At 47.0% G+C, this 13204-nt stretch overlaps 1 protein-coding gene across 2 annotated transcripts; it reads right to left on the bottom strand.

Moving 5' to 3' along the window:
* Positions 1–409: 409 nt before the first annotated feature.
* On the bottom strand, positions 410–11850 carry LHX8 (LIM homeobox 8). Of its 2 annotated transcripts, XM_027694369.1 has the most exons (9): positions 11590–11850; positions 10607–10768; positions 10265–10423; positions 7382–7503; positions 5764–5984; positions 5205–5308; positions 2626–2721; positions 1756–1939; positions 410–1013 (listed from the first exon to the last, which is right to left on the bottom strand). In XM_027694369.1, the coding sequence occupies exons 2-9, from the start codon at positions 10685–10687 to the stop codon at positions 937–939; spliced, it is 1044 nt and encodes a 347-aa protein (XP_027550170.1). In that variant the 5' UTR covers positions 10688–10768; positions 11590–11850; the 3' UTR covers positions 410–936. The 2 variants fall into 2 exon arrangements, with proteins under 2 accessions (XP_027550170.1, XP_027550171.1); XM_027694370.1 differs by lacking the exon at positions 10265–10423.
* Between the last annotated feature and the right edge of the window lie 1354 nt (positions 11851–13204).

Genomic DNA, 13204 nt, shown 5'->3' with positions numbered 1-13204 from the left:
GTATTGCATCTTATTTATCATCCTGCTTAACAAAATCACAAGATAAAACCACTGAACAGAAGCTAAAGTAGGAAAGATTAAAAATGTTAAAACAGATGAGACTTCAGATTCTCCACTTGCCAACTTAAGTCACAGTTTAAAATCTGTCCCGTTCATCTCCCATTTCCTTTCTCCCATAAGTGTACACCCCCAGCAGCAGCACTGCTTTGCATATACCCACTTGTGTAACACCTATTTGGGGTGTTTCAAGACCATTAAAGCATTTCTACTCTCAATTGAAATAGATATGAACCCTCCTGAAGGACCTTGGTGTAATGTTCCTCAGTATAACAGAGACCTTCTCTTAAAATTGAAGATTCAAGTTAAACACTTGACAAATGATCACAGTTCAGCCATAAACACAGCAACATTTTTGCTTGGCATGCTACAGCAGAAACTTTATTCAGTTCTTTTTGAAAATATTTGCAACCAAAATTTATTTTTGTAAACTCACAGAAATAAGCTTTAACATATAGGCTGTGTACAACTCAAATACAGGTAATACTTTTAGCAATAACTTACAGATACAAACTAATGATAAACTACAATTTCACAAAGAATTGTAAACATTTTGCACAATTGTCAGTCCTTTCTTTTAGGCAAAGTGCTCTTTTGATGACAAATAAATTAACACACACATAACTAGAGTGGACTACTTCCAGACAATACAAAAAGGTGTTTAATAAGGCTTGTAAACAATGTAATAGTTATTTATGCAGAATCCATAAAAGTGTCTTGCAGGCTAAATATACTTACATACCTGGGCAGCAAAAGTTATCTTGAAAATGCTTTAGGTGTTAAATAAAAAGTTAACATTAACGTCTTTCCAATGATATTTTCAATACACTATGACTTAAGGTTACATCTTTAATAGCTTATATCCCTGACAGAAAGGAATTAGGTGTGACTTAGTGGCAGTTGTGTCATTGAATGGGGTAGCAAAGGCTGGAGTCCAAGAGCTGTAGGTGAATGAGCTACAAAAACAAACATTACCAGTCAATTTCATCAGAGTAGAAAAAGATTATAAGCTAGTAAATCCCACTGGGGAGTGACAGCTCACTGTCCCAACCCTGTTGCATGCTCTGTTTCCCCTAGCCCAGCACCCTCGTTCCTCCACCCACAGCCCACCTTTGGAGGAAAACAGCTCAGGCCACACATGCAGCTCAGACTGATTCTCCCAAAATCTTCACAGTCCCTCCTAACCACAAAGAGGGGCCAAAGCTGGTGACTTGCTGGGTCGTAAGACACACAATGATTAAAGCACTTTTGACCACCAGACTCTCCCCCCTCCCCGCACTGTGTGTTACTGTGAGAGAAGGTGAAGCTCTCTGAGAAGTTGCTGGTTGGGGCATCTCTACAGTCCGTGGGGTAAGAGCCAGAGAGCAAGTGGTAAACAGTTTTCATTAAAATTATGTATTATTAAAATACATGGTGTGGATGTTTAAATAAGTGTTTAATTTCTCATTATAGTTTTAATAGTCTGGAGAAAGCACAAGCAGTGGTTTTCATACCCAGATCTTCAGCCATGCTCTTACAGTGAAGAGTGACTGCTTTCTCAATAAGGTGTAAATAGCAAGTACAGTATTGCTATATTCTATAGAGAATACTAAAAATTAAAAATCCATTAGGTTTCTTTGATCAGTACTTGGTAGACCACTCTTGCTGCAGCTGATAATGATTTTACTAGGAGAAAAACAGCAAAGCTGTTACACCTACCATCCATGTAGCTGTGCAGAGCAGTCAGCATAGTCCCATCCTGGGGTACGTATGCAGAGTATGCCATTTCTTCTAACATGGGTGAAGACAGCCTGGAGGGCTGAACTGCGGTGACAGGAGCAGTAGATGAATGATTAGGACTAACATGTTTCTTATGGCGTGCTCTGCAATTTTGAAACCACACCTGAAAAGCAGGGAAAGGTACATCATGTTGACAGATTGCATTCAACATTAGCACAACAACAACCTGCCAGATATCTCATTTTTATAGAAACACTCTGTCAATCTTTCAGGCTAGAATGAGCCAAGGGAACTCCAAACTTATTTTTATTTATATTAACATATATATAATATCTATTAAAAATCATATTTATGTATAAAAAAGCATCCATATGATGTTTGCTGAGAGACATCTTCAAGCAAAGATTCCAAGTCTGTGTTTCAGTTTTGGATGGCATGGGTATATATTTTAACTCTGCTCTTTAGAACAGATGACTAGATATTCACTTACTCCTAACGTGTCATACCACAAGACATTTTCAAAAAGAGTGTAGGTCTTAAGAACAGACTATTACAGTCAGAAACTTCTATTTGGAATAACTTAGTGCCAATTTCTATACTATTTAAGCTGAGAAGTTTCTTTGTGGAAGACTGTTAATACTCCACACAAAGCACAAGAGGAATACAGTGAGTTTTCCAAATTACCATGCCTGTTCTAGACCTATTCCTGATTAAGGATGTTGTCTGATGTTATAATTGCCAGATTAGATCTTTTTCCATGCCAGAATAATTACATGGAGAAAATTGTCATTAAGCATTTCCAATGGATGAGTACCAGACTTTGTTAATCAAGGAACTTTGCACTGTTACCTGTATAACACGCCTGCTCAAGCCTGTTCTTTCTGCCAGTTTCTGAAGCGTTTGTGCATCTGGATTGTTGTCCTGAGCAAACTGTGCTTGCATAACCTGAAAAGGCAAGATAAGAGATTGCAGGATCATTTGTGTTGAAAGCAGCATTAGATTCCTCTCAGACCATGGTCCTCCTACTTGTCTGTCTTCAGGAAACTGTTGTAATCACTAGTCTCCAGACAGCCCCCAATATGTTAAGGGGGAAAAAAATCCCCCAAAGCCAAAATACAAACTCTTACTATGCTTAACTGAGCTGTGACATTTACCAGAAATGAGAAAAACAGATTCTGCTTGGAGGAGGTGCTCTGTAAGAATACATTAAAAGAACTATATGAGAAAATTCACTGCAAAGTGATTCAAATATGCTCAATAAAGAAAAGCCTACATCAGCAGATCACAGCATAAGGAGGGGATGAGCCATGATCCACCGCCCTGAACTTGTTAATCAGTATCTGCACCTTGTATTAGATGGAGCAACTTGACTTTCTTTTTATCTTTGAGGAGGATGCAGGAGCTGGGAAGCACTTTGTGCTTTCTTTGCCTTTAACCAACCCAAGGAACAGAGGGGACTCCACCTTGGCTGATCTTCCCTTTGCAATAATTTGGTTCCGCTCATTTTTCTACAGAAAGTTGAAGTCAACACTTCTCATTAGGATATGAATTACACTTTTTTGAGTAAGTAGATGTCAACTTGGCCTGCATCCTGAACATTTTCAGAGGCTTTAAGGATTTGCCCGGTTTATGGAAGTAGGGCTTCATGGATTTCTGTAGGATATCTTCAGCAATTTCAAGAACATTAGTTTCTCATTTTTGGATTTTTGACCCTTGATTTGACCCTGCAAATTTTGCCTGGCTTCATCTTTGAAGATTCAGACTTCTGCTCTCCACATTCAGAAACTACTTACTTCTCTGCTGTTTCACAGAATCACAGAATGGGTTAGGCTGGGAGGGACTATACAGTTCCGCCCCGTGCCATGGGCAGGGATGTCTTCCACTAGACCTGATTGTTCCAAGCCCCATCCAACCTGGCCTTGGATACTTCCAGGGATGGGGCAGCCACAGCTGCTCTGGGCAACTTGTATCAGGGCCTCACCACCCTCACACAGGGAAGAATTCCTTTCCAATACCCCATCTCTCTCTGCCCTCTGGCAGTGGGAAGCCCCTTGTCCTGTCATTCCATGCCTTTGTCCAAAGTGCCTCTCCAGTTTTCTTGGAGCCCCTTTAGATAGTGGAACGTGCTATAGAACACAAACACCAAAATGCATGGACATCCTTGTGTACAAGTACTTGGTGAGGTGTGTAGTAACATGCTGCCACTCTGACAGTCACTTATCCCTATGATGCTTCTCTTGTTCAAACTCTTATACCAGCCTCACAGATAGGCACAGAGGTGCAACAAGCAGATAGAAAGTGCCATTAAATAAGGAGCCCTAAGATCTCAAACACCTGCTGAAGTATGTTACAATCCACCTAAATGACAGCAGCTGGGAAGAAGCCCTGAATACAGTTCCTGCCCTGATGGCTGGGCCTATCTCCCTTTCAGATACTGCCAGAAAAGAAAGTTCCCTTTTGCAGAAGTTCAAGCTCGATGTCCAAGCCTTCCCTGTGCATCTGTTGGATTATTACTAAAATGATTCTTTTGTGTTACCACTACCTTCTGTCTCTAGTCACTACTGAAACAGAAAACCAAACTTTGAACAGCCCCACGCCCCGTTATATACAGCACTGCTTTAACACCCCACGTTATTACTCAGCATTAGTTTTTTCTCAACTGTTTTTGCCACAAAAAAAGAGGAGGACAGGCCAACAAAACAGAACTCACATTGTCACCAGAAATTCAAAAACCTGATATAAACTGAAAGCAGGGATGTATAGCTAGGATTAGGCAGAAAGCCACAGCTTCCTTCTCACTGCAGGTTGAAATCCCTAAATCTGGTCTCACTATCACCCCCTTCATTGTAAGCTGGCCCTAGTCCTGGTGTTTTTCCCTAGAAAGCTAATTTAAGTGAAGTGTGATCCAGAAGGCAAAATAATTCCTCTTGAGATAGTCCAGAGCTAACTCTTGACAAGGCAGCAACAAGACAAGAAGCCTTGAAAGGAGCAGATGCAGTCATTACAACAAAATTGCAACTTCCATCCTATTAATGTTTTGAAGTCACATACAGTACCCATCTTTAGCACAACTTTTCACATTACGTAATTCTAAAAATATTTTGTCTTTATTATGTTTAGTGATGTAAATTGCTGATTAAATAGATTTCATTGAGCAATCTAAATAGAACAACCTTTTCGTTTCCACTCTGCAGAATTACTGTCTGCCCCCAGGGAAATAAAAAGCTTGCAGAGTAGAGTACTATTTCATATTAAACTGCTGAAGCTAACAAACAATTCCAGAAACATGCTGTGTCTTGATAGTTTATGAAATAGTTTAAAGCATTCAAGCTTTTAAGTTTCTTCCCCTATGCATCCAACTTCCTATTGGTTCAGCACCTACGTCCTGCATAAACCTGAGCTACACAAGTTTTTAGCATTGCCTCTACCTGGAGTTGGTCTGCTGTGAAGCTGGTCCGAGCTCTTTTTGCTGGTTTTGGATGATTAACATCTTGTTCTGTTAGTAATGCTCCTTCCACACTAATCCCATTACCTGAAACATTAAAAAGAAAACAATACTGCCACTACACATTCACAGTGATGTTATTCATAAGTCAGACTGTTCTCCAACAATAACCAAAAGCACTTGGTCAGCTGAATTTCAGCTTTAAAAAGCCATATTCTATTCAAAGTTAAATTGGTCTGGCACCATTACAGATTATACCCCAAACGACTCCCTTTCAAGTGAGAGAAGAAATAAATCTAGTGTGATATTTTATCAACAAGATATACTGCTGCTTTCTTTTCCTTAGGATAGAAAACAAGTTATACAAACTCAAAAACAATTAGAACATGAAATAATTTGCACATTATTTTAATTCAAGAACCTGTGCTTCCAGTCTTACTAAAGCCAGGCAATTACCCCTTAATAAGGAAGATGAAGTAAAACCCAACAATTTAATTAAAACTGAACCACAAACATAGTTCTTAACAAAAGTACTGTGTTACCATTTTCAACTTCTCTTTTCAGATTGTCCAACATGCAGTCATAATGTACTCTACAAAGGACTTTCTCTTCAACCAAAGCAAACTCCTCTCCGGTTGAAAGCTGCCTTTTGCAGGAGAAGCATGCAAAGCACGCCAGGTGGTACACGTTTCCTTTGGCCCGCCGGACCCAGTCGGTGGAGTGGATGTGCCTCCCGCAGCGGGAGCAACGGGTGCCGTAGCGCCTGCAACGAGAACGGCAGCCGGGGGTGAAGTCAGACGTGACCGCTCCAAGCAAAGCCGGGCTCGGGCAGGGCTAGAGGTGACCGGGGTGTGGCAGCGCAGCCGAGACCCCAGCTGAGCACAGGGGGCTGCTTCAGGCAAGACCACTAATGAAATAAAGAGGTTAGTATTTTCATATGGCAAAAAGCAAAACTGAAGCATTTCAACTGCTACATGAAGTCACAGCTCTTCATCGTTCCTTTTACAAAGATAATTACTCTTAAAAATTGCCGAGAGAGGGAAACAGCTGACTGTGTTCAAAATTCTCCCAGTTATTCAAATGTATTTATGCTACTCTAGGGGTAGTCTGAATTATTATATTTAGCTACATCATCCTTCACTAATCATTCAGCCCCTTCAGCAGAAGGGAGAAGACCTGTATTTTCATAGTTATTTCCTCAATTAACATCACATTATGATTTCTAAATAAATTCAAATATCTGCAAATATTTACATTATTGGAGAAGAATTTTTCTCTTTGAAGAGGAAACTAGCCACCTAGATATGTTGATTATTTAGATAAGAATTTGTCTTGAAAATCTTTGCAGACTCAAATTCTTTTTTCAAGTCCCACAAAACTTAGTGTTTCCAGAAGTTCACAGCATTCAGTCTGCCCCCCTCCTCTCTTTCAGTGTCAAACCTGACTAGCTGGATGTAATCTATTCATGGCACAGGTGAGAATCCCATAAATAGTTTGGTCTTGCAATCAAACTGGTGAAGTACTAGCAATCACATCGAAATTAACAGCAACAATTTTTGCTACTTTATATACCAAGGACTTGCATCCTGAGTACTTACACTGCCAACCCAAGTAAATAATATTCTTCCTTAGAGAATCAGCCCTTAATGCTTCACATTCTAAAGCAAATTGATCACAGAAAGGTATAACTGCTGAAAGACTCTTTTAAAGATCGCAGGATTTATCCTGGTTTGATTTTGCAGTTCCATGTGATGCCCTAAGTCCCATACCAGAGAAGCACTTCTCCAAACAGATCATCTCAACTCTACCTTGCATTCTCAGCCAACGTTACCCAAGGATGAGTTTCTGCACATATGATACACTCGTACTGTGGCAGGGACTCTGACCTTTTTTCCCCTGTGCATACAGAAGTGATGGTATAAATGCAGCAGCTGTGCACAAGAGTGGAGGGGCAGAGGGGAGACTTAGCAGGCCGTTACATCACACAGACTTGAGGCTCCCCAAGTCTTTCCACAAGAAAAGTCAGAGTTTAAACCACTGAAAATAAACCTAGCAAATAAAAAAGAAAGAGCCTCAAGTGCATTTCAGTTGTGGCTTAAGTGAAGAGTAACAAGCAAGTGTAACAAGTTATCTGATAAATTATGTTCCTGAATGATATACCTGAAATAATCCAGTTTGCAGAAGATATCTTTATCTTTGATGTAGCAGCTGGTGTGCCTTCCCAGGGACGTTCTGCAAACGCTGCACGAGAGGCAGCGTACGTGCCAGCAGAGGTCGTTTACCTGCAAAAACCCAACAGAAAAATACCCCTCAATGTTTGTGCTTCCAATATTATATTTTATATTTACAAACCCTTTTTTTTCTCCAGACAAGGTCAAAAGTTATATGTACCATGATTCACAGAAAAATGATCCTGAATGCAAAACATTTTTCCTAAAGAACTGCATGCATATTAAGGGTTAACTAATTTGATGCAGATCTTCAGAATAAGCTTTCATGGTTTTGTAATTAAAAGCACCAGAAGAGGAAGCAAGAGATTCAAGTTCCACGTAGATATTTTGTGCCCAGTTCTGTTCTCATAGCATTAGAGTAACAGAGCAAGTTCTGGCCTTACATGAACTCGCAAAGGCAGCTAAGTTACATACTTTTATTTCCCAGTCTGTAAAACGTCCTGCCTAAGAAAAACCAAACTTTGCAAAGTGATCTGAAATTTTAAGATGTGAATATTGAAGGGGGCAGGGGGGAGAAAATCCATCAAATAGAAACACACCATGAACACCACCTTCATTTACCAGATTTCTGTTAAAACAAAGCTGATGAATGGAGTGCGAGTTTCAAAACAGCAGCACTTGTTTTAATAGCAAATTCAACACATCTTTAATATATCCATAGCAAAACTAGACACATTAGTGGAATGCAGCAGAAACCAGCATTTGTGAAAACTCACATACAATTTTGGGGCAAATAAATTGAGAACAATTATCTTAATTTCTCCTTTCCTATAAAGGGAACTCTTTGTTGCGCAGACATTGCACATCACCTAAATAAATAATTTGACAACCCAAGACTCTCAGCGACCATACAAATTAAGTAAGAACCCTCTGGATAATCCCATGCTGCATAGGAGAAATCCTGTGAACCAAGCAATGATTAGGTTTAGATTTTATAATTTTTTTTCTCCTGAGCCGATTTCTCATCTCATACCAAACAGCCCATATATTACCTATAGCAAAGCAGATTTTAAATAATACAGAATATGCCCTTCATCAGAGCACTGCCAAACAAACCACAGAGAAAGTGAGGCATCAACTCCAACACTCATGCTGGAATCACTCATTTCAGTCATTCTTCAGGCTGTAACATTGCGGTTTGCAGTTGCCCAATGCTTTCCCAACTATTATCCTTGTTGGCAGCCACCTTCCCATAAGCTGACAAATGTACACCACAATATAATATGAAACTGTTGATAGCAGCTGTCACCGAACCCACTCTCCCAACTATCTCTTAGAAGAGCCACAGAGCAGGGGGGAGCGCTGGGCCAGACTGAGCCTGCCCCTCAGCCAGTTCTGCCATGCCAAGGCTCCCTAGGCCTCCCCAGACCCACACTAAGCCCCAGTACAGGCAAGAGGAGCCTGCGCAGCTCTGTGGAGCCTGAGCTGACAACCCAGCCTCAGAGAGCCCATGTTCCTGCCTCTTCTTTGGAGCCCAACCAATGCTCTTCCACAGAGCAGGACACCAACAGCTTCCACCGTTATCTCATTTAATGTTACTTGCCTGTGTTCCTATTTGTTAATTGGCAGGGCTGAAGTTGGAAGCCGTGCTGCTGCTGGACACAGCAGCATACCAGCACGGATCCCCATCTGCCTACAGAGGAAGCAGTAACAGCTAATTTAAACTCAAGGCTAAATCATTTAGAGGACTTTTGCTCCAAGTCCCGTTATCCCAGTTTTTCAGAAAGGAGGCAAAGGTGATCAGCAAACGATAAACAGGCTGTCAAAGCGTCACAGAAGGTAAGGGGAACCGGGCTGGAACAGAGTTCAAGTCAGCTCTGCTATCCATCCGACCTCCCATTCTGTGCCAGCCCAAGCCGATGCGCGGTGGACCGGATCACCCGGACCATGAGTGCGTGGCAGCTCCTGCACTGACCCCGCTTTAAATGAACACCAGCCCAGCACACATTTTCCTCGAACGTCCCCAACCAAGAGCTAAGTGAATGATCTAATAACACCACCGAGATGCTTCCAGCGGTGTCACCGACTGTCACCTAGCAAACATACAACGATTTTGTTTAAGGCTGATGGAATCAAGTGACTCTGCTACGATCGTATAATCTCACTTTTGAAAGGGGACAAGAATCCGATCTAAAATAATTTTAACAGCTCTAATACAGAAGGCAAATAGCACAGACACACACTCTAACGTCCCCCCCCCCCAGTAATACTTTATATTTAAACTCACTTGGTTTTGTTTGTTTTTAAATGGACTTTTCGGTCCTGACTACTAGGGAAGGACAGCTGCTTTGCACACACACAGCTCGTTTTCTTTAAAAATACTACTTGACCATCTTTTACAGGAATAACTTATTTACACATTTCTCAAGAGGCACTTTTGGCTTTGAGATTCATGACGTCCCCCAGATCTACTTTAGTAGACACACGGATCGCGCCACCGCCGTCTGACCGAGAGGGCACGGGAGTCACCGCGGTCGGGACCGCTCGTTCCCGTCCCCGCTTCTCCCGGTGCGTCAGAGAAACACATCTCAGCACCGGGAGCGTCACCTGAAACACCGACGGCAGCTCGGGCTCCCTCTCTGGCCCGAACCCTGCGAACGAGTGCGCTGTGGCTCCGCGGTGCCGCTCCCGCGTCCCGGGAGGGGAGGGCTGAGCCGCAGCGATGGCCCGGCCCGGGTAGCTGTACCATCGGAGCCCGCCGGGCCCGGTTCGCCAAGGCGGCCCCGGCAGGCTCCCCTCAGCAGTCCGAGCGCCGGGCCCGGCGGAGGGGAGAGGCGCCGGCCGCAGGGGGCTCCGGGTCGGGCGCCCTTACCTTGAGCAGATACTTGTCCACGATCTCCAGGCCGCAGCTGCTGCACACGCACTTGCCGGTGGCGCAGCCCGAGCCCGAGGCCATGGACCGCGGCGAGGAGGAGGGCGACAGTGCGGCAGAGGAAGAGCAGGAGTCCTCGTCAGCCGCTGCGGGGCTGGCCTGCGGGAGCGCGTGGAGACCGCGGTCAACGCCCGGCCCCGCCCGGGAACCCCGCACCGCCCGGCCCGGCCCCCCGGCACCTGCGGGCCCCGTCACCGCGGTGTCCGCGGGGCCCGGCGGGAGCGCCGCTCCCGGGGCCGCCAGACCCACCAACCGCACCGCGCAGCCCCCCCGCCCGCGCACCTTCTCCGCGGGGCCGCCGAGCGCGGGCAGGTCCTTGTCCTCCAGCCTGCAGACGAACATCGGGTCACTCTTCCAATACATGGCCCTGCCCTACCGCATACCAGCCCCCGGTGGGCGGCGAGCCGGCTCCGGGGACCCCGCGCCGATCTCTGCTCTCAGCGCCTGCAGGAAAAAAGTTTTGTTTTCAAGTGGGTGGACCTGCCCCGCTGGCCTCACCTCCTGCGCAGAACCCGCCTTCCAGCGCGTCGGGGCCGTTATCACCACCAGCGAGCCCGCGCGGGTTTAGTGCGGGGGGGGAACCCCCCCCAACATCATCAACAGCAAAAAACAGCAACAAAACCCCCCCACAGAATCCCCCCGTTCGTCTTCATCATTTACCACAGCTTCCCCCCGCCGCCCCAGTCTAAACACAGGTTCCAATTACGTTTCCCTATGAGCGAAGAAGATAAATACGGCGAAAAGCGAGACATATGACAGAAACGATTTTTCCACACTCCTAAATCGCAAAGCCCAGGCGAATTGCTGTAGTTCACACTCCCAACTCCTGCACCCACCTCACTGCTAATGCCTCCGAGATCCCGTGATAAAACCTTTCCTATTAAGCTAAAATAGAAGCACCTGAGCTGCCGAAGCGTTTCTCCGGCTCTGAGCTCCCACAGGTGTTGCAGATTAACACCAGTGTCCCGGTGGCACCCCGAACAGAGGGTGTGGAGACTGGCTGCCCCCACTACCTGCAGAACCAGCCCGTGTTTCTCCGTGAGCTGCCGTGAGTTACGACACCCGTTCTCCACGATCACAAATCTTGTCCGCAGTATTCCCTCACACCAAACACTGATGCAGTTCTCGGGCATTAGAGGAGAATAAAGCAGCAGCTTGTCCATCACAAGCGAGGTAAATAACCGAGTGTCTGCTCCTCGGCACATATTTAACCAGCCAGCTGCTTTTAATTAAACTTATCGTTATGTTTCCATCTTCCCCCTTACCTCTTTGTTTCAGCCCCGCCTGACCATGGATGCAGGATGCGTTGTTGAGTCTCGGTAAAGCGAACTGAGAGAATTGCCCGTACGTTTACAAACACGATGGGCTTGATAAAAGGGAATTCTCCTTTTGAGGAGCTGTGTGAAAGGAGAAGTCCCCTATTTTTCTCCCTCTAAAAAAGAAGATCGTTGTTTGAAATCCCTGGGCTCGATCCTGCAGGACCATAAGTGAACGAGCAGCTGTGCCGAGTCACGGTAATGCCGGGATGTCCCGTCAATCACTCGTTTGTCCAGCGCTTTTAACCGATTGAACCCCGGCAGAATCTCACAGATATTCGCTCCCACTGTCCCCGACACCGCTACCTCAGCGAGGCAAGCAGGGCCTTGGAGTTTGTTCTGGCCGCGACGTGGCTTAGTGCACGGCGACCGACGCTCGGCTCAGCGGCCGGAGCCCCGAGCGGCGGCGGGGAATATGGACACCACCGGCCCCTGGGAGTCCCGGCCCGGCCCCGGCCCGCCCCCATGCTGGCCCGGAGCCGGTTTTCGGGCGTCTCCCCGGATAGCCCGGGGCTGCTCGCGCAATCCTCAGCTCGGACCCGGTCCCTCGAAGACCCGCGCGGTCAGGTCCCGCGGCCCCCAGGCCCGGCCCGACCACCCGCTCCGGAGGCGATGGGCTGCGGCCCCGCAGAGCGCCCGGTACCCGCCCCTCGCGGCGCGCTCTGGGGCCCCCACGCAGCGGGGTTCCCGCTCGGGCTCTGCTCCCTGTCCGCGGCGGGGCTGGTCGGGGGGCCACCGGCCGAGTGCTCGGGCGGCCCCGCGGATCGCGGCGGGGCGGAGCGCTCGGCTCGGAGCCGCTCTAGCGCGGATCCCGCCGGGCTCCTATCCTGCCCTCCGCGCGGATCTCCCTGTCCGTGAATGAGAGAGGCACGACAGCACCGCTATCGTCTGTCGCAGACGGCACGACAGAAAATGAGCACCTGACGGGGGGCTCCGAGGGATGCATCGTGGAGGAGCCGGGCCACCGTGACGAGAGCCCGTGGTGAGCCGGGCGTGGCGGGACGGGCACGGCCGGGAGCAGAGTCGAAGTTATTGCCTGTCGGTCGTTTTCCTGCGCCGTCAACGAGTTAATTCATGAGGTTGGTGTGCGCTCCGCGGAGGGCTGAGGGTTAGAGTTCTATGAAATAACTCCCTTCCTGTGTACCTTTTCTCTCTGGAAATACTGCGGTAGGAGCCTACAAAGTCAGTCTCCGCGTTGTTCCCCGCGACGATCGTGAGATTACGAGCAGGAGTAATTCATACTGCGGTGCTGGAGGAAAAGCAGTGTGCGGGAAATCTCCGTGTTTCGTACCGTGTCCGGCGCCGGCTCCACCAGGAGACGAGCGGGTGCCGCTGCACTGGCCGCCCCCGTCTCCTCGCCCGCCCCCAGGCTCCGGGGCAGCCCCGCACAGTGCGAGGGTCTCCGCGGAGGCGGGGCAGTGGGACGCGCTGCGGGGGTGCGGTGCTTGTCGGGGCTCACCTGGGGCCTCCCCAAGGGCTGCGCAGGCTGGGTCAGCGGCCCTGGGGCGCGGGAGGTGCGAGGAGTCAAGAGGAAGACGCGTCCAGAGAACAGTCCGGCAGCAGA

This window comes from Neopelma chrysocephalum, unplaced genomic scaffold, assembly GCF_003984885.1.
Source record: "Neopelma chrysocephalum unplaced genomic scaffold, ASM398488v2 Primary Assembly neopelma1_97, whole genome shotgun sequence".
Classification (NCBI taxonomy): Eukaryota; Metazoa; Chordata; class Aves; order Passeriformes; family Pipridae; genus Neopelma; species Neopelma chrysocephalum.
This window is presented reverse-complemented; position numbering and strand designations above follow the sequence as displayed.

Coding starts and splice junctions, on each gene's coding strand:
- LHX8 (XM_027694369.1), bottom strand. CDS start 10,687: ATGTATTGGAAGAGTGACCCGATGTTCGTCTGCAGGCTGGAGGACAAG. Junction 1,940..2,625: donor TGAGCAGGCGTGTTATACAG/GTAACAGTGCAA, acceptor CCTGCTTTTCAG/GTGTGGTTTCAAAATTGCAG. Junction 1,014..1,755: donor TCTGCACAGCTACATGGATG/GTAGGTGTAACA, acceptor TTGTTTTTGTAG/CTCATTCACCTACAGCTCTT.